Source organism: Schistocerca serialis, chromosome 7, assembly GCF_023864345.2.
Source record: "Schistocerca serialis cubense isolate TAMUIC-IGC-003099 chromosome 7, iqSchSeri2.2, whole genome shotgun sequence".
NCBI classification, from domain to species: Eukaryota; Metazoa; Arthropoda; class Insecta; order Orthoptera; family Acrididae; genus Schistocerca; species Schistocerca serialis.
The window spans coordinates 621492124-621513427 of record NC_064644.1 but is presented as its reverse complement, the minus strand read 5'-3'; the positions used below and the strand labels follow the sequence as shown (position 1 = coordinate 621513427).

Genomic DNA, 21304 nt, shown 5'->3' with positions numbered 1-21304 from the left:
TCCTACACGAGGCCGCCAAGACTGAGTAGGACGACGTCGCCCTCCTCTCCCCCGCCCCCCCCCCCCCCCCAGGAAGGGTGGTGTTTACTGTCTGCCATCGGGTTCCCCTAAATGGCAGGCAGCACCGCATAACAGCCACGCTATGTGGGGAAACAAACCAACAGGCGAAGACATCAGGCAAAAACACGTCAAAGATTCCAGTCGATTAATAGGAACCTTTCCTTGCAGAGGTCACCGCGAGATAGCCAGCCACAGATTCCTACACTGGGTTTCTATTGGCTCCAGCTCACTATATAGGCCCGGCCAGTCGAAGGAAGATCAGTCTTCGTCCGCATCTAATGGCAACCGCTATAGCAGAGTCTGTGAGAAGATATCACCAGAGCCGCTGTACTGCACCGCCGATCGAAGTACCAGTCGACCGAGAGGAACCACATCTGACTAGATCGTTTGACGTCTACATCTATTATACAGCCAGCTATTGTATTGTAGAAGTTACGTTCAATAAATGTTTAAATACTACAATGTACTAGCTTTCCAGCGTGTGTCTTTGTATTTCTATGGATCAGTCAAATAATGTTAGTAGAAATGATCAAACTCTGGTTTTCCACTGGTAAATATACGAGACTTACAGTGATCTCGCATATAGAAACAATATTGCAGAGTTTACTTTGTTTATACATCGTAATCACTTGTCTTCACTCAACATGGGAGTCCACCTGGCTGAAAATGAAGTCACCCATACAATTTCAGCATAACAAACTGGATTGCGAAATTATTTAACATCGACGATGCATTTCACCGCTTTGTGGCATCACCAGATTGTGTAAAAGAACCTATATATGTAATCCATCTGCCATAAAGCCATATAAAATGGAAAATGGACACAACAATGGCAGTAGCCCACAGATGTTTTAAAAGAATGATGGTAGGCGGTAGCAGAGCAAGCCTGTTTCTGATTGGTCTAGAGAAAAGGGGTTGGGAAAGGGAGTACTCGGCGCTAAATTTGTTAGCAACATTTATCTGCAAGGTCGTCGGTACATTACGACAGGTTTGCTGTGGCGGACTGTCCTCTCCCCCAGTGACTGAGTGCTATTTGTGGGAGCCACTAGGTCTCTTGCGTGTGCACAGATACGTATTGTTTAAATAACGCAAATTTCTGCTCCACACCTGGGGAGACGGTCTGGTGTAGTGTTAGGCAGACATGCAGTGTTCTCCCATTCGTGACTCTGTGGCCGCGACCGCACAGGGAGTTCGGTACCCTGCTGGCATTATCCAGTGAACACAGGGGAGGAGATCCTCGTCATCCAGGTATGTATTAGTAGCGTTCTTTGAATTTACACCGACGTGTTGGGATCTGTTTGCTTTTATATTACAGCGGGCAGGAGACTTTTCGGCCAAAACTGATACGGCAGCAGTGTCAGCCACCAGGCTGGAGATGACCACACCCCAACGTTCTCAGCAGTTGCTCCGCATGTTCGCGGTCATATTCCAAACAGCAGTTTCCGCGGCTATCCATCCACAGTTTGCAGTCAAAGGGGTAAGCTACCGTCAGCGAACTGATGTTCGCTGAGGTGGTTTCAGTTATTGGACGGTTGTATCTCTAGGTGCGTATTTTATAGCGCTGTACAGCATCTGAAACAGTATCTTCCGTTGGAGGCATCGGTATTTTATTATGTCGTCACACAATATAGTAATGTAGTGGTGGTTTGGAAGGGGTTTGTCTATTGGAGTGTGGTATTTCTTATGTTACATACTTGGTTAGACATCTGTAGCGCTTATAGAAATTGCTATGACATAATTTCTACCAATACATTAGTTTCTAACACATACACGATGACGTCCCAAAAACACACACACACACACACACACACACACACACACACACACACACACACACACACACACTAGTGATTGAGTGGTGACTTAGCAATGATAAATAAATAAGACCTATGCTTCGTTGTGATTGCCTGAGGGCATCAAGAAATTGACCAGACGTCGAAACAGTGGGGTGGATCTTGTGTGATTCGACGCAATAATTATAATTTAGGGAAGCCCGAAAAATTACGAAAATGGGCGAAAAATGCGTAAAATTGGGAAGATACCAAAAATATGGGAAATTAAGGAAAATTGCCGAAGAATTTTATAAATTAGAAATCCTTTCAGTACAGAGTACAACTGACTGGGCTCATGCAGTTCAGCTGTACCTGTTGTTGTTGTGGTCTTCAGTCCTGAGACTGGTTGGATGCAGCTCTCCATGCTAATCTATCCTGTTCAAGCTCCTTTATCTCCCAGTACCTACTGCAACCTACATCCTTCTGAATCTGCTTAGCGTATTCATCTCTTGGTCTCCCTCTACGATTTTTACCAACCACACTGCCCTCCAATGCTAAATTTGTGATCCCTTGATGCCTCAAAACATGTCCTACCAACCGATCCCTTCTTCTAGTCAAGTTGTGCCACAAACTTCTCTTCTCCCCAATCCTATTCAATACCTCCTCATTAGTTACGTGATCTACCCACCTTATCTTCAGCATTCTTCTGTAGCACCACATTTCGAAAGCTTCTATTCTCTTCTTGTCCAAACTAGTTATCGTCCATGTTTCACTTCCATACATGGCTACACTCCATACAAATACTTTCAGAAACGACTTCCTGACACTTAAATCTATACTCGATGTTAACAAATTCCTCTTCTTGAGAAACGCTTTCCTTGCCATTGCCAGTCTACATTTTATATCCTCTCTACTTCGACCATCATCGGTTATTTTACTCCATAAATAGCAAAACTCCTTTACTACTTTAAGTGTCTCATTTCCTAATCTAATTCCCTCAGCATCATCCGACTTAATTCGACTACATTCCATTATCCTCGTTTTGCTTTTGTTGATGTTCATCTTATATACTCCTTTCAAGACACTGTCCATTCCGTTCAACTGCTCTTCCAGGTCCTTTGCTGTCCCTGACAGAATTAAAATGTCGTTGGCAAATCTCAAAGTTTTTGTTTCTTCTCCATGGGTTTTAATCCTTACTCCAAATTTTTCTTTTGTTCTGCTGTTCAATTTGGAACACAACCTACAACCAGCTTAGAGACAGAAGTGATGACACTTTCTGCAGGACCTGACCATCATTTTGCAGGACAATGCTAAAGCACGTACAGTGCAAGATGTTACTGATTTGTTTGACTGATGGCGCTGCTAAGTGCTATGTCACCTACTGCACTCCGCTAATTTAAGCCCTTGTGAGTTCAACTCGATTTCTAAACTGAAAGAAACACTTAACGTCATTCGCTTCAGAACTGCTACAAATTCGTCCAGCAATAGACCGCGCCGCTCGAACTGTCAACACAACTGGCACTGCTAAGAGTATTCAAGCGATTTCCACATCGCTGGAAAACGGGTCATACACAATGCTGGTGACTACTTTGAAGGTCAGTCAAACTTTGAAACACAGGAGCTGTAAATAAATAGTTACCACTATTAAAGTTCCAACCCTTGTAGATGAGTTTTTATCATGGCTGGTTCCCCCAAGGCTATCAGTAGGGGTCTCGTTTCGATTTAGGTCTTTTAGTGCTCTGTCAAATTCTTCACGCAGTATCATATCTCCCATTTCATCTTCTTCTACGTCCTCTTTCGTTTCCACAATACTGTCCTCAAGTACACCGCCCCTTTAAAGACCCTCTATATACTCCTTCCCCGTTAATGTTTTCCCTTCTTTGCTTAGGATGGGTTTTCCATCTCAGCAATCATGATTATCATACAGGTGGTTCTCTTTCCTAAAAAGGGCTCCTTAATTTTCCTGTTGGCAGTATCTATCTTAATCATAGTGATGCATGCTTCTACATGCTTCTTACATTTGTCGTCTAGCCATCCCTGCTTAGCCATTTTGCACTTCCTGTCGATATCGTTTTTGAGACTTTGTATTCCTTTTTGCCTGCTTCATTTACTGCATTTTTGTATTCTCTCCTATCATCAATTACATTCAATATCTTTTATTATCCAAGAATTTCTACTAGCCCTCGTCTTTTTACCCGGTGCCTTCACTATTCCTTCTTTCAAAGCTACTCATTCTTCTTCCACTGTATTTCTTTCCTCTGTTATTGTCAACGGCTCACTAATACTCACTCTGAAACTCTCTATAACCTCTGTCTCGTTCAGTTTATGCTGGTTCCATCTCCATAAATTCCTACCTTTTTGCAGTTTCTTCAATTTTAATCTACAGTTCATAACCAATATATTGTGGTCAGAGACCACATCTGTCCCTGGAATTGTCTTAAAATTTAAAATCTGGTTGCTGAATCACTGTCGTACCATTACATAATCTATCTGAAACCTTCCAGTGTCTCCAGGCCTCTTCCATGTATAGCACCTTCTTTCATGATACTTAAACCAAATGTTAGCTACGATCAAGTTATGCTTTGTGCCAAATTCTGCCAGGTGGCTTCCCCTTTCATTCCTGACCCCCAATCCACATTCACCGACTGCTTCTCCTTCTCTTCCTTTTCTTACCAACGAATTCCTTTCCCCAATGACTATTAAATTTTCGTCTCCCTTGACTAGCTAAATAATTCCTTTTATCGCATTATACATTTCTTCATGCTCTTAATCATCTGCAGTGGTAGTTGGCATGTAACCTTGTACTGTGGTAGGTGTGGGCTTCATGTCCATCTCGGCTACAATAATAGGTTCACTATGTTCTTCGTAGTAGCTTATCCGCGTTCCTACTTTTTTATTCATTATTAAACCTACTCCTGCATTACCACGATTTGATTTTGTATTTATAACCCGTATTCACGAGACCAGGAGTCTTGTTCCTCCTGCCACTGAACTTCACTAATCCACAATATATCTGTTCCAGTCAAAACCCGTTTTTAGTTAGAATGCGTTCTTATTAGTTAAAACTAGTTTTTACTGTGCCACTTGGTCAAAACGCGTTTTGCCTAGTAAAAACTAGTTTTAACTGGCTTTCGCTTTTGACCAGCAGTAAATTCTAGTTGTAACTAAGAGTATCAGTATCAACTAGTTTCAACTAGTAAGAACGCGTTCTAATTAAGCTACTGGTATACAGAACTAGTTTTCACTAAATTTATTTAGGGTCAAATATCAAAATAAAGAGCAACTGATTGAAATAAAAACACCTTTTTTGTATTGTGCAAAGTAATATTTATTGGAATATTGATCATACATCCAAACACTTCCAGATAGTGAAAACAAGAAGGCGCCGACACGGACAGTTCCAGGCGCCAAAACCCCCCGCCTGGGCAGCGCTTCAGCGGCCGACAATAGCCCAGCCCGCCAGTGGGCGCTTTTCGCCACAACAAACAACACGGTAGAGGGGCCAAGCACGTGGAGATCAGTTTGTACGTATTTATCATGTCAGATCTATATCAAGAATGGCGATGGAAAGAATAATTTGTGAGAAGGATGTCACAGACTGAAGAACACGACAAAAGAGGAAACCATTACAATGTTACGACAAAAGGATCTTACGATAAATTAGTGGACGGAACTGAAGAACCACAATAAGATAAGAAAAAGACACAGAAGCAGTACATAAGATTAAATCGATTCAAGGTTATTAATATTTGTGGGACCAGCAAGTCAGTGACAAGAAGAGAGCCTGTGGAGTACTACTTACGTGTCGAAGAAATTTTCGACATTATTGAAGCAGCACATCAGGCCGTCGTCATGGAGGTAGAGACAGATTAAACGTTGAAACTTCAAGAAAATACGAAAGCGTAACAGTGGACACGATACACATTTATCTGTCTATGTGTGAAACTTGTCAGCGCAAAAGGAGCATTAAGGAAAGGGGGCACATGTCGAAACCCATACTTCATTCAGAAATGAACAGTCGTTGCCATGTTGATCTGATCGACATGCAGACTCCCCCCTGCGGGTTCGGGGGTTAGAATAGGCCCGCGGTATTCATGCCTGTCGTAAGATGCGACAAAAAGGAGTCCATCCCCCTCAAGGGGGTAGTTAGCGCCTGCGTCCAGAGACGGACGGTTCCACGACCTATAATTGTGGTATTTTCGGTATTTCACTTCTCGTTTCTTCCTTCCTTTAGTTGGTTCCTTTCTTTGCTCTTCTCCATCTCACTGTCTTCCTTACTCTCTCCCTTGCCTTCTTCTCCCTTGCCTTCTTCTCCCTTGCCTTCTTCTCCCTTGCCTTCTTCTCCCTTGCCTTCTTCTCCCTTGCCTTCTTCTCCCTTGCCTTCTTCTCCCTTGCCTTCTTCTCCCTTGCCTTCTTCTCCCTTGCCTTCTTCTCCCTTGCCTTCTTCTCCCTTGCCTTCTTCTCCCTTGCCTTCTTCTCCCTTGCCTTCTTCTCCCTTGCCTTCTTCTCCCTTGCCCTCTTCTCCCTTGCCCTCTTCTCCCTTGCCCTCTTCTCCCTTGCCCTCTTCTCCCTTGCCCTCTTCTCCCTTGCCCTCTTCTCCCTTGCCCTCTTCTCCCTTGCCCTCTTCTCCCTTGCCCTCTTCTCCCTTGCCCTCTTCTCCCTTGCCCTCTTCTCCCTTGCCCTCTTCTCCCTTGCCCTCTTCTCCCTTGCCCTCTTCTCCCTTGCCCTCTTCTCCCTTGCCCTCTTCTCCCTTGCCCTCTTCTCCCTTGCCCTCTTCTCCCTTGCCCTCTTCTCCCTTGCCCTCTTCTCCCTTGCCCTCTTCTCCCTTGCCCTCTTCTCCCTTGCCCTCTTCTCCCTTGCCCTCTTCTCCCTTGCCCTCTTCTCCCTTGCCCTCTTCTCCCTTGCCCTCTTCTCCCTTGCCCTCTTCTCCCTTGCCCTCTTCTCCCTTGCCCTCTTCTCCCTTGCCCTCTTCTCCCTTGCCCTCTTCTCCCTTGCCCTCTTCTCCCTTGCCCTCTTCTCCCTTGCCCTCTTCTCCCTTGCCCTCTTCTCCCTTGCCCTCTTCTCCCTTGCCCTCTTCTCCCTTGCCCTCTTCTCCCTTGCCCTCTTCTCCCTTGCCCTCTTCTCCCTTGCCCTCTTCTCCCTTGCCCTCTTCTCCCTTGCCCTCTTCTCCCTTGCCCTCTTCTCCCTTGCCCTCTTCTCCCTTGCCCTCTTCTCCCTTGCCCTCTTCTCCCTTGCCCTCTTCTCCCTTGCCCTCTTCTCCCTTGCCCTCTTCTCCCTTGCCCTCTTCTCCCTTGCCCTCTTCTCCCTTGCCCTCTTCTCCCTTGCCCTCTTCTCCCTTGCCCTCTTCTCCCTTGCCCTCTTCTCCCTTGCCCTCTTCTCCCTTGCCCTCTTCTCCCTTGCCCTCTTCTCCCTTGCCCTCTTCTCCCTTGCCCTCTTCTCCCTTGCCCTCTTCTCCCTTGCCCTCTTCTCCCTTGCCCTCTTCTCCCTTGCCCTCTTCTCCCTTGCCCTCTTCTCCCTTGCCCTCTTCTCCCTTGCCCTCTTCTCCCTTGCCCTCTTCTCCCTTGCCCTCTTCTCCCTTGCCCTCTTCTCCCTTGCCCTCTTCTCCCTTGCCCTCTTCTCCCTTGCCCTCTTCTCCCTTGCCCTCTTCTCCCTTGCCCTCTTCTCCCTTGCCCTCTTCTCCCTTGCCCTCTTCTCCCTTGCCCTCTTCTCCCTTGCCCTCTTCTCCCTTGCCCTCTTCTCCCTTGCCCTCTTCTCCCTTGCCCTCTTCTCCCTTGCCCTCTTCTCCCTTGCCCTCTTCTCCCTTGCCCTCTTCTCCCTTGCCCTCTTCTCCCTTGCCCTCTTCTCCCTTGCCCTCTTCTCCCTTGCCCTCTTCTCCCTTGCCCTCTTCTCCCTTGCCCTCTTCTCCCTTGCCCTCTTCTCCCTTGCCCTCTTCTCCCTTGCCCTCTTCTCCCTTGCCCTCTTCTCCCTTGCCCTCTTCTCCCTTGCCCTCTTCTCCCTTGCCCTCTTCTCCCTTGCCCTCTTCTCCCTTGCCCTCTTCTCCCTTGCCCTCTTCTCCCTTGCCCTCTTCTCCCTTGCCCTCTTCTCCCTTGCCCTCTTCTCCCTTGCCCTCTTCTCCCTTGCCCTCTTCTCCCTTGCCCTCTTCTCCCTTGCCCTCTTCTCCCTTGCCCTCTTCTCCCTTGCCCTCTTCTCCCTTGCCCTCTTCTCCCTTGCCCTCTTCTCCCTTGCCCTCTTCTCCCTTGCCCTCTTCTCCCTTGCCCTCTTCTCCCTTGCCCTCTTCTCCCTTGCCCTCTTCTCCCTTGCCCTCTTCTCCCTTGCCCTCTTTTCCTTGCCCTCTTTTCCTTGCCCTCTTCTCCCTTGCCCTCTTCTCCCTTGCCCTCTTCTCCCTTGCCCTCTTCTCCCTTGCCCTCTTCGCCCTTGCCCTCTTCGCCCTTGCCCTCTTCGCCCTTGCCCTCTTCGCCCTTGCCCTCTTCGCCCTTGCCCTCTTCGCCCTTGCCCTCTTTGCCCTTGCCCTCTTTGCCCTTGCCCTCTTCGCCCTTGCCCTCTTCGCCCTTGCCCTCTTCGCCCTTGCCCTCTTCGCCCTTGCCCTCTTCGCCCTTGCCCTCTTCGCCCTTGCCCTCTCCGCCCTTGCCCTCTCCGCCCTTGCCCTCTCCGCCCTTGCCCTCTCCGCCCTTGCCCTCTCCGCCCTTGCCCTCTCCGCCCTTGCCCTCTCCGCCCTTGCCCTCTCCGCCCTTGCCCTCTCCGCCCTTGCCCTCTCCGCCCTTGCCCTCTCCGCCCTTGCCCTCTCCGCCCTTGCCCTCTCCGCCCTTGCCCTCTCCGCCCTTGCCCTCTCCGCCCTTGCCCTCTCCGCCCTTGCCCTCTCCGCCCTTGCCCTCTCCGCCCTTGCCCTCTCCGCCCTTGCCCTCTCCGCCCTTGCCCTCTCCGCCCTTGCCCTCTCCGCCCTTGCCCTCTCCGCCCTTGCCCTCTCCGCCCTTGCCCTCTCCGCCCTTGCCCTCTCCGCCCTTGCCCTCTCCGCCCTTGCCCTCTCCGCCCTTGCCCTCTCCGCCCTTGCCCCCTCGTTTGAGACAGTCTGTCCTCTCTCTCTCTTCCTTCCTCCCTGTGCGCGCCTGAAGGCCGTCCCACGCGTTCGCACGCGTAGCCGATGACGGGGTAACATGTAATTACCCACCCTGGGTGGACAAGTAAGGCATGCACGTACCCCCTGGTAAAGACCAGGCCAAAGGAGGTTTGATTGCGTGAGCTGATACCTTCTGACCATGCCGATTGGTCCATCCGTCTGTTTCTCGGGAGGTGTGACCTGAGGTGTAAACATTCACCTAAGGTGGGAGTGCCCTCTGAGAGGGTCCCCATAAGGAAGAAGCGCACCATCGGAGACGCTGGCAATCATGGGGGATTCCTCCGCAATGGATTTCTCTTTTTCTCTCTCGACTTCTGCCCACAAACGGAAACATGACCAGCCAACAGTGACAAAAGTACTACCGCCTGCCCCACAGTTCTTCGTCGTTTCTCGATCTGAGGATGGAAAGGATTTTTCCTCTGTCAACCCTTTCGTTATCCAGAATGTCGTAGATGCCATAGCCGGTACTGTTAAGTGTTGTACAAGGTTGTGTAATGGTACCTTGCTACTAGAAACTGAGAGCGCCTTTCAGGCACAGAAATTGCTTCGTGCCACACTCCTGTACACGTTCCCTGTCCAGGTGGAGGCTCACTGAACTTTGGTATTCGTCTCGTGGTGTGGTCTATACTAGATCTCTTGAGGGATTGACTGACGAGGAGATTCAGTCTTTCCTCGCTGAGCAGGGCGTGACGGCTGTCCATAGGGTCATGAAAAGGGTCAACAAAGACCTTGTACTGACCCGGACACTTTTCTTGACCTTTGACAGTGTTCAGCTGCCATCGCGCATCAAAGCGGGCTACGAGGTTATTTCTGTTCGCCCCTATGTCCCGACACCTACGCGCTGCTACCAGTGTCAGCGTTTCAATCACACTCACCAGTCTTGTTCCAATGAGGCTAAATGTCACTTGTGGCAGGGATGCCCATGAGGGTGACTGTCCACCTCCGTCTCCTCATTGTGTGAACTGTCAGGGTGACCATGCAGCGTCCTCCCGTGACTGTCCCATCTATAAGGAAGAACAATGTATCCAAGAAATTCGGGTCAAAGAGACAGTGTCCACCTCAGCTGCTCGCAAGCTATTTGCTAGTAGGAAGCCCACACTGCTCCCAGCGGGTAAATACAGTACAGACCTCGCCTCTCCACGGACTACCAGGGAGGTGGCAACCCAGACATGCGATCTGACCTTCAGCACCACGGTCGTCCGTTCGGCCAGTGCTAAGATCGCGCGGTCGACGTCTCCTCTTCCTCCCATCACCCCAAAGACACAAGCACCTTCATCAGCTTCTGCTAAGGCGAAGACCCAGAAGTCAGATGCATGGGCCTTCAAGAAGGAACCGTCACGTGCAGACTTCCTACGTACCTCGACCTCCCAGCCATCGACCAGTACTTCCACCAAATGACCTTCCAAGAAGGCTCATAGGAAGCACAGTTCTCCTTCTCCGCCGCGGCGCATATCTCCTCCTGCACCACCCAGCGGTTGCCGCCCCAGGCCGTCATCCATTTCGCCTGGCTGCACCGCTGGTAGCCAAACATCTGGCCGTTCACCAGCAGAGGAAGCTCCCCCTCCCGGCTATCTTACCAAAATGGCCGATGAACCTATAGAACCAATGGACGATGACTGTCCGCCTACTGATAGCGGCGGCAGTGCTCGCTCGAAGCCTGGCCCTCAGCAGCCTTCGAGGTGACCCCTTCTTTCATCTTCCTTTTCTTCTTACGATGGCACTTATTCACTGGAATATTCGCAGCATTCGCTCCAACCGAGAGGACTTGAAGTTGCTGCTCCACTTGCACCGTCTGCTCGTCGTAGCCCTCCAGGAAACGAAGCTACGCCCATGCGATCAAATTGCCTTGGCACACTACACCTCTGTGCGTTTTGACCTACCCCCTGTGGTAGGTATCCCAGCTCATGGAGGGGTTATGTTGCTGGTCCGGGATATTTACTACGATCGCATCACGTTGCACACCGGCCTGCAGGCAGTTGCCATCCGCATTACTCTCCCCACTTTTACATTCTCCATTTGTACCGTTTACACTCCATCGTCATCTGCCGTTACCAGGGCAGACATGATGCAACTTATTTCTCAGCTACCTGCACCATCTTTGTTAACTGGAGACTTCAATGCCCACCATGCCCTTTGGGGCTCTCCAGCATCCTGCCCGAGGGGCTCCCTGTTAGCAGACCTTTTCAACCAGCTCAATCTTGTCTGCCTCAATACTGGCGCCCCTACTATTCTTTCGGACACATCTCACACCTATTCCTATTTAGACCTCTCTATATGTACTCCCCAACTTGCACGCCGGTTTGAGTGGTACGCCCTTTCTGATACATATTCTAGCGACCACTTCCCGTGTGTTATCCATCTCCTGCAGCATACCCCCTCTCCATGCTCCTCAAGTTGGACCATCTCCAAGGCAGACTGGGGGCTCTTCTCTTCCAGGGCGACCTTTCAGGATCAAACCTTCACAAGCTGCGATCGTCAGGTCGCACACCTCACGGAAGTCATTCTCGCTGCTGCTGAATATTCCATCCCTCATCCTACCTCTTCTCCACGTCGCGTGCCGGTCCCCTGGTAGACCGCAGCATGTAGAGACGCTTTACGTGCTCGTCGACGTGCTTTACGCACCTTTAAATGCCACCCCACAGTGGCGAATTGTATCAATTATAAACGATTACGTGCTCAGTGTCGTGGTATTATTAAAGAAAGCAAGAAAGCCAGCTGGGCTGCTTTCACAAGCACCTTCAACAGTTTTACTCCTTCTTCTGTTGTCTGGGGTAGCCTGCGCCGGCTATCTGGCACTAAGGTCCACTCACCAGTTTCTGGCTTGACGGTCGCGAATGACGTCCTTGTGGCCCCTGAGGATGTCTCCAATGCCTTCGGGCGCTTTTTCGCAGAGGTTTCGAGCTCCGATCATTACCACCCTGCCTTCTTCCCCCGCAAACGGGCAGAGGAGGCTAGGCCACCTTACTTCCGCTCCTCGAATCGTGAAAGTTATAATGCCCCATTCACCATGCGGGAACTTGAAAACGCACTTGGCCGATCACGGTCCTCCGCTCCAGGGCCTGATTCAGATGCTGAAGAACCTTTCTCCTGCGGGTAAAGGTTTTCTTCTTCGTACCTACAATCGCATCTGGATTGAGGGACATGTTCCCGCATGCTGGCACGAGTCTATTGTTGTCCCGATTCCTAAGCCGGGGAAGGACAAGCACTTGCCTTCCAGTAATCGACCTCTCTCGCTTACCAGCTGTGTCTGTAAAGTGATGGAGCGAATGGTTAACTCCCGATTGGTTTGGCTGCTCGAGTCTCGACGCCTACTTACCAATGTACAATGTGGATTTCGTAGGCGCCTCTCTGCTGTTGACCATCTGGTTACCTTGTCGACCTTCATTATGAATAACTTCTTGCGGAAGCGCCCGACCGCGGCTGTGTTCTTTGATTTGGAAAAGGCTTACGACACCTGTTGGAGGGCGGGCATTCTCCGCACCATGTATACATGGGGCCTTCGTGGTCGCCTCCCTCTTTTTATTCTTTCCTTTTTAATGGATCGACAGTTCAGGGTACGTGTGGGTTCTGTCCTGTCAGACACCTTTCGCCAGGAGAATGGGGTGCCACAGGGCTCAGTTTTGAGCGTCGCTCTCTTCGCCATCGCGATCAATCCAATAGTGGATTGCCTCCCAGCTGATGTATCAGGCTCCCTTTTTGTGGACGATTTTACCATCTATTGCAGCGCACAGTGTACACGTGTCCTGGAGCGCTGTCTTCAGCGTTCTCTTGACCGTCTTTACTCCTGGAGTGTCGCCAATGGCTTCCGTTTTTCTGCCGAGAAGACGGTCTGTATTAACTTATGGCGCTACAAAGAGTTTCTCCCACCGTCCTTACGACTCGGTCCCGTTGCTCTCCCAGTCATGGAGACAACCAAATTTTTAGGCCTTACATTTGACAGGAACCTTAGCTGGTCTCCACATGTGTCATATTTGGCCGCCCGTTGTACCCGTTCTTTAAATGTCCTCCGTGTTCTCAGTGGTATGTCGTGGGGAGCGGATCGAACCGTCCTATTTCGTCTATATCGGTCGATCGTCCGCTCCAAGCTGGATTATGGGAGCTTCGTATACTCCTCTGCACGGCCATCCATCTTAAGCCACCTCAACTCCATACAACATCGTGGTTTACGACTTGCGATCAGAGCATTTTATACTAGTCCCGTAGAGAGTCTTCATGCTGACGCTGGCGAATTGCCACTCACCTACCGGCGCGATATACTGCTTTGTCGGTATGCCTGTTGGCTACTGTCAATGCCCAACCATCCGTCTTATCGTTCCTTTTTTGACGACTCTCTCGACCGTCAATACGGGTTGTATGTCTCTGCCCTGCTACCCCCTGGAGTTCGCTTTCGTCGCCTCCAACACCTTAATTTTTCACTCCCTGCAACCTTTCGAGTGGGCGAGAGCCACACGCCACCTTGGCTCCAGGCTCAGGTCCGTGTTCACCTTGACCTCAGCTCGCTCCCAAAAGAGGTTACCCCCGGTTCGGTCTACCACTCCCGTTTTGTGGAACTTCGTTCGAAGTTTATCAATAGGACTTTCATTTATACAGATGGCTCTAAGACCAATGACGGGGTTGGGTGTTCTTTTATTGTAGGGACACAAAGTTTCAAATACCAGCTCCATGGCCATTGTTCGGTCTTCACAGCTGAGCTCTTTGCCCTCTACCAGGCTGTTCTTTACATCTGCCACCACCGACATTCTGCTTATGTCATCTGCTCCGACTCCCTGAGCGCCATCCAGAGCCTCAGTGATCTGTATCCGGTTCACCCTTTCGTACACCGGATCCAACGCTCTCTTCGGCAGCTGGTGGATGTCGGTTCTCCGGTTAGCTTTATGTGGGTCCCTGACCATGTCGGTATCCCTGGGAACGAAGCTGCAGATGCCGCGCCCAAGGCTGCGGTCCTCCAGCCTCAGACAGCTTCTTGTTGTGTCCCTTCATCAGATTTTAGCAGGGTTATTTGTCGGCGCATTTTATCGCTGTGGCATGCCGATTGGGCTGCCCTTACAGCCAACAAGCTTCGGGCCTTGAAACCACTTCCCCTGGCTTGGACGTCCTCCTCACGCCCTTCTCGGCGGGAGGAGGTAGTTTTGGCCCGGTTAAGAATTGAACACTACCGGTTCAGCCATCGCCATCTGCTGACGGCTGCGCCGGCGCCGTTCTGCCCATGTGGGCAATTGCTGACGGTCCGCCACATTTTACTCTCCTGTCCGGATTTTAACGCCCTGCGTCTCGATCTTAACCTGCCATGTACTTTAGATGCCGTTTTAGCGGATGACCCACGAGCAGCTGCTCGTGTTCTTCGTTTTATCAATTTGACAAACCTCACTAAGGACATTTGATGCTGTTTTTTAATCCTATGCCTGTCAGTCTGTCTTTTATCGTGTTTTCCCTTTTAGTTGTTGTTTTAAACTTGTGCCTCGCGGTGCATTCTTAACGTCGTCAGGGCGCTAATGACCATTGAAGTTGTGCGCCCTAAAACCACAAAAAAAACCCTGTAAAAGATAGCCTGTCTACGTAGTGCGTGACGTCACAAGATGGCTACACACAAAGTCCCTTCTTCAACAGTTTCACGGAACAGTGCTTGTGAATAGTCGTTCGGCGAGTTTCGCGGCAGTTTACTATTATAGTGAATGGTGTTCCTGCGTTAGTGTACGTGATTTGGTTGTTTAGTTTCTGTGCACTAAACTGGTGATCTGTTTTTCTTGCCTGTGAAAATTTCGTTGCCTGCAAAATGCCGTATCGTTGTTGTGTGCCGAATTGTAGTGGAAATTACGACGGTGGACCAAAAGTAACCGTGTTTAAATTTCCGGAGAATGAAGCAACGAGGAAGAAATGGTTGTCAAGTATTCGCAGAGATAACTTCACTCCTTCAAGTTCAAGAGTAAGTATTTATTTTCTTTATTTCATAAGAGGTTAAGTGTGCTAACAAAGAATAGGCACTTATGCAGTAAGGAAGGTCAGCGACATTTTGACTAATATATCAGATCTTAACTGAATAAGTGCCGAAGAAAATAGCGTTTCATTTTCTTGCTGGTAATTCTACAGTTTAGCTGGTATAGGTTATATGAATTCTGTATTCTGCAAGTTCAACCAGTATAGCCTAAGCACAGTCATACTTACGTAGTTAAATATCTCAGTATATCTTTATACTTACTGTTTATGCTGCCTGTTAGGAATAAAAGTCGGTTTATAATTAAGTACGTGCACTTAAGATACAGACGACTTTCGATGTATTCTGCTTCTGTATTTAGTGTTTCTTTTTGCTGTAAAAGTCTTTAGGAAGTTGCCTGTTCAAATACAAGTAATGCGGTGTACCCAGAAATTGAAAATGAAGTAAAAACAGTGTCTCAGTCGCTTGTTAATAAATTATTGGTGGGAATTTGAAGTCATTGCAAGGAATGTTACTATTAGGGAATATAGTAGGCTTTAGACTTAACAGTGAACCATAGACAGGAAAAATGAATGAGTACATAAATGGATTAACAGGCCATCACAAAATGCAAAGGGAGAAACTGTGAAAACATATAAAAAATACTTGTTGATTTTACAAATTCTTACTTTTTGGTTCTGGAATTTCAGATACATGCCAGTGGCCTACACAGATGTCTTATAGATACACAGCTAAAGTACTTGAAAGCAATTGTGTGCTCATGTTTAGCCTAATAGGTAGCACATAAGTGGCAATGTATTAGTTCATCATACTGTCAGTTTTTATGTAAGTTATGAACTGATATCAAAAGCAAAACAGTGTCTGATAAAAAGCACTACCTTTAAGTATTTCATAGTTCTAAAGGTTACACAGTGTTGACAATTACTTTGTATTATTCTGTTACTGTGTCACAGTTGCTTCTATGGATTACACCTGTGTGAGTTTGGTGTCATCATGCTTTCTTGTGCCTGAGGGGTGTGTGTGTGTGTGTGTGTGGGGTGGGGGTGGGGGGTGGGGGGGAATAGAGCAAGACATTATGCAAAAATCCCACCCCTCTTGTGAATATATGAGCTTCAAGGCTAAATTATAAAAAAAATGTCACTGTTATTGAATTATGCTACAAACATTAGTCAATGTTTGTAATTTTTGATGGGGAAAGTACTTTCTTCATTTCACCATCTCTTTAAGAGCTTGTTGCCATGAGATGTAACTGCATGTGTTTTGATATTGTAGTGTTATTGTTTTATAGAGTTACTATGCCATGGCCACATTTATCGCTTGAGTATTCTTCTGCATTTTAGTTGGGAGTCTATTTGTATTTTCGAACTAGAAACTAACTTTATATTCATAAATTATTTTCACACTATTAATATTGTCATCACATTCAGTTGTAAGCACCTTTTTCATTTTTTATTCATTTTTAATTACAGGTATGTCATGTTCACTTCCACAAGGATGATGTTATTTGGGAAACACAAATTTTGGATGAAAGGACTGTTCAGTTATTAAGAGCCCCCCTACTCAAACCACGTTTGAGACCAGATGCAGTTCCATCACTACTCCCAAACTGTCCTTCGTACCTTTCAAAGGAAGAAAGTAGACGTGAAGGGCCATAGGAGAAAAAGCAAAGGCTTGAAAATGAGCAGTTAGCTGCAGCGTTACAATATAGTTTAGCATCATAGAAGGACTATGAAAACAATTTCAGCTTCAGTTCTTTAGAAGAGTTGATGTTGCATACGAAGGAAGTGGATTTGCCCAACGAGTGGAGTGTGATCGAAAAACACAGTGATTTTGTTTGTTTTTTAAAGATAAGAAATCCAGCACCATTAATCACACATTCTGTCGTTATAGATAGTAATTTAAATGATTCATTGTTTAAGAAAGATGTACAAATTAAGACATTAGGAAAAAGATCTTTTCCTGTAATTGTAACCAATATCCATGAAATTGTCAGTGTACTGCAGGAGTTTTCAGGCACAGATTGTGGGCACTCAGAAACTTCTATAGATAGTATTGTAGAGATAGTGAAAGACAGAGTAGGAGTGCTGAAAGACAGTTTACAGGAGAGTGAAAAGGAGATGGTAGATTTTATATATGAACAAGTTAGTCTCTTAAATGTAAAGAAATTTAATCATAGGTTTAGTTCTACATTTATCATACTGTGTTGTTTGCTATTTTCAATTTCATCTCATGCTTACAATTTTTTACGTAGCAGCTCATTAATGAAAATGAAAATGCCACATCCAAGCACTCTGCGTAGTATCTGCAGCAAATTTAACGTGAATCCATCTCACGAAAGGCTTGGGGGAAGTAATTCCCTGTCCTATGCAAGACAGAAATTTCAATACTTGAACAGCGATGATGTCAATGTTGTTTTGAGTGTAGATGAAATTCATCTAAATTCTTATTTGGAATATAAAGGAGGTAGTGTTTTGGGCATGTCATATAACTCTGAATGTGCTGCAAATTCAGCATTTGTATTTATGTTGCAGAGTGTCAAGTCTTTGTACAGGGATGTTGTTCACATTTTACCAGTGAAAACCATTTCATCTAATGCATTATACGATGTGCTACTGGCCGTAATAAATGGCCTTGAACTAATAGGCTATAGGGTTTTTTGTGTGGTAACTGACAACAACAAAATCAATACCAAAACCATGTCAATGTTTTCTCTGGATAAAGCTATTAATATAGTTTTTAAACATCCATCTGATCCTAATCGCCCACTTTTCTTTTTAATTGATGTCATTCCCATTGTTAAATGAATAAGAAATGTGTGGCTGAACCAAAAAAATTATGGTAAAGATATGTTTTATCCTCAGTTTCCAGTTAGAAAAGAAGTGGAAGAAAATAAGTTGTCTGTAGCTTCTTTTAAAACACTGCAACAGATTTATGACATACATTCCAGTTGTTTAGTAAAATATTGTCACACATTGTCTCTCAAATCACTTTGCCCTACATCATTAGAAAAACAGAGCATGAAACTAGTGCTGCAGATATTCAATCGACATGTCAGAAGGCCTTGAGGTAGCTAGTGATAAATTTGATTTGAGACATGCACCATCAACAGCCGAATACATTCGAATAATAACAAAATGGTTTGATGTCGTTGTTGTTGTTGTGGTCTTCAGTCCTGAGACTGGTTTGATGCAGCTCTCCATGCTACTCTATCCTGTGCAAGCTTCTTCATCTCCCAGTACCTACTGCAACCTACATCTTTCTGAATCTGCTTAGTGTATTCATCTCTTGGTCTCCCCCTAAGATTTTTACCGTCCACGCTGCCCTCCAATACTAAATTGGTGATCCCTTGATGCCTCAGAACATGTCCTACCAACCGATCCCTTCTTCTGGTCAAGTTGTGCCACAAACTTCTCTTCTCCCCAATCCTATTCAATACTTCCTCATTAGTTATGTGATCTAGCCATCTAATCTTCAGCATTCTTCTGTAGCACCACATTTCGAAAGCTTCTATTCTCTTCTTTTCCAAACTATTTACCGTCCATGTTTCGCTTCCATACATGGCTACACTCCATACAAATACTTTCAGAAATGACTTCCTGACATTTAAATCTATACTCGATGTTAACAAATTTCTCTTCTTCAGAAACGCTTTCCTTGCCATTGCCAGTCTACATTTTATATCCTCTCTACTTCGACCATCATCAGTTATTTTGCTCCCCAAATAGCAAAACTCCTTTACTACTTTAAGTGTCTCATTTCCTAATCTAATACCCTCAACATCACCCGACTTAATTCGACTACATTCCATTATCCTCGTTTTGCTTTTGTTGATCTTCATCTTATATCCTCCCTTCAAGACACTATCCATTCCGTTCAACTGCTCTTCCAAGTCCTTTGCTGTCTCTGACAGAATTACAATGTCATCGGCGAACCTCAACGTTTTTAGTTCTTCTCCATGGATTTTAATACCTACTCCGAATTTCTCTTTTGTTTCCTTTACTGCTTGCTCAATATACAGATTGAATGGCATCGGGGAGAGGCTACAACCTTGTCTTACTCCCTTCCCAACCACTGCTTCTCTTTCATGCCCCTCGACTCTTATAACTGCCATCTGGTTTCTATACAAATTGTAAATAGCCTTTCGCTCCCTGTATTTTACCCCTGCCACCTTTAGAATTTGAAAGAGAGTATTCCAGTCAACATTGTCAAAAGCTTTCTCTAAGTCTACAAATGCTAGGATCGTAGGTTTGCCTTTCCTTAATCTTTCTTCTAAGATAAGTCGTAAGGTCAGTATTGCCTCATGTGTTCCAGTATTTCTACGGAAACCAAACTGATCTTCCCCGAGGTCGGCTTCTACTAGTTTTTCCATTCGTCTGTAAAGAATTCGTGTTAGTATTTTGCAGCTGTGGCTTATTAAACTGATTGTTCGGTAATTTTCACATCTGTCCACACCTGCTTTCTTTGGGATTGGAATTATTATATTCTTCTTGAAGTTTGAGGGTATTTCACCTGTCTCATACATCTTGCTCACCAGATGGTAGAGTTTTGTCAGGACTGGCTCTCCCAAGGCCGTCAGTAGTTCCAATGGAATGTTGTCTACTCCGGGGGCCTTGTTTCGACTCAGGTCTTTCAGTGCTCTGTCAAACTCTTCACGCAGTATCTTATCTCCCATTTCAACTTCATCTACATCCTCTTCCATTTCCATAATATTGTCCTCAAGCGCATCGCCCTTGTATAGACCCTCTATATACTCCTTCCACCTTCCTGCTTTCCCTTCTTTGCTTATAACTGGGTTTCCATCTGAGCTCTTGATGTTCATACAAGTGGTTCTCTTATCTCTAAAGGTCTCTTTAATTTTCCTGTAGGCAGTATCTATCTTACCCCTAGTGAGATAAGCCTCCACATCCTTACATTTGTCCTCTAGCAATGCCTGCTTAGCCGTTTTGCACTTCCTGTCGATCTCATTTTGGGGACGTTTGTATTCCTTTTTGCCTGCTTCACTTACTGCATTTTTATATTTTCTCCTTTCATCAATTAAATCCAATATTTCTTCTGTTACCCAAGGATTTCTACTAGCCCTCTTCTTTTTACCTACTTGATCCTCTGCTGCCTTCACTACTTCATCCCTCAAAGCTACCCATTCTTCTTCTACTGTATTTCTTTCCCCCATTCCTGTCAATTGTTCCCTTATGCTCTCCCTGAAACGCTCTACAACCTCTGGTTCTTTCAGTTTATCCAGGTCCCATCTCCTTAAATTCCCACCTTTTTGCAGTTTCTTCAGTTTTAATCTACAGGTCATAACCAATAAATTGTGGTCAGAGTCCACATCTGCCCCTGGAAATATCTTACAGTTTAAAACCTGGTTCCTAAATCTCTGTCATACCATTATATAATCTAACTGATACCTTTTAGTATCTCCAGGGTTCTTCCATGTATACAACCTTCTATCGTGCTTCTTAAACCAAGTGTTAGCTATGATTAAGTTATGCTCTGTGCAAAATTCTACCAGGCGGCTTCCTCTTTCATTTCTTCCCCCCAATCCATATTCACCTACTACGTTTCCTTCTCTCCCTTTTCCTACACTCGAATTCCAGTCACCCATGACTATTAAATTTGCGTCTCCCTTCACTATCTGAATAATTTCTTTTATTTCATCATACATTTCTTCAATTTCTTTGTCATCTGCAGAGCTAGTTGCCATATAAACTCGTACTACTGTAGTAGGTGTGGGCTTCGTATCTATCTTGGCCACAATAATGCATTCACTATGCTGTTTGTAGTAGCTTACCCGCATTCCTATTTTCCTATTCATTATTAAACCTACTCCTGCATTACCCCCATTTGACTTTGTGTTTATAACCCTGTAGTCACCTGACCAGAAGTCTTGTTCCTCCTGCCACCGAACGTCACTAATTCCCACTATATCTAACTTTAACCTATCCATTTCCCTTTTTAAATTTTCTAACCTACCTGTCCGATTAAGGGATCTGACGTTCCACGCTCTGATCCGTAGAACGCCAGTTTTCTGTCTCCTGATAACGACATCCTCTTGAGTAGTCCCCACCAGGAGATCCGAATGGGGGACTATTTTACCTCCGGAATTTTTTACCCAAGAGGACGCCATCATCATGTAATCATACAGTAAAGCTGCATGCCCTCGGGAAAAATTACGGCCGTAGTTTCCCCTTGCTTTCAGCCATTCGCAGTACCAGCACAGCAAGGCTGTTTTGGTTATTGTTACAAGGCCAGATCAGTCAATCATCCAGACTGTTGCCCTTGCAAATACTGAAAAGGCTGCTGCCCCTCTTCAGGAACCACACGTTTGTCTGGCCTCTCAACAGATACCCCTCCATTGTGGTTGTACCTACGGTATGGCTATCTGTATCGCTGAGGCACACAAGCCTCCCCACCAACGGCAAGGTCCAT

The 21304-nt window shown here is 46.4% G+C and overlaps 1 protein-coding gene across 1 annotated transcript in view; it reads right to left on the bottom strand.

Annotated features, from left to right (window-relative positions):
* Window positions 1-685: 685 nt before the first annotated feature.
* LOC126413305 (uncharacterized) overlaps window positions 686-21304 on the bottom strand; it is a 40141-nt gene continuing 19522 nt past the window's right edge. The window contains exons 2-4 of the mRNA XM_050083205.1: window positions 8206-8851; window positions 6099-8156; window positions 686-720 (exon numbers count right to left, since the gene is read on the bottom strand). Coding sequence (XP_049939162.1) covers window positions 686-720; window positions 6099-8156; window positions 8206-8851 — 2739 coding nt within the window. The remainder of the gene's footprint in view (window positions 721-6098; window positions 8157-8205; window positions 8852-21304) is intronic.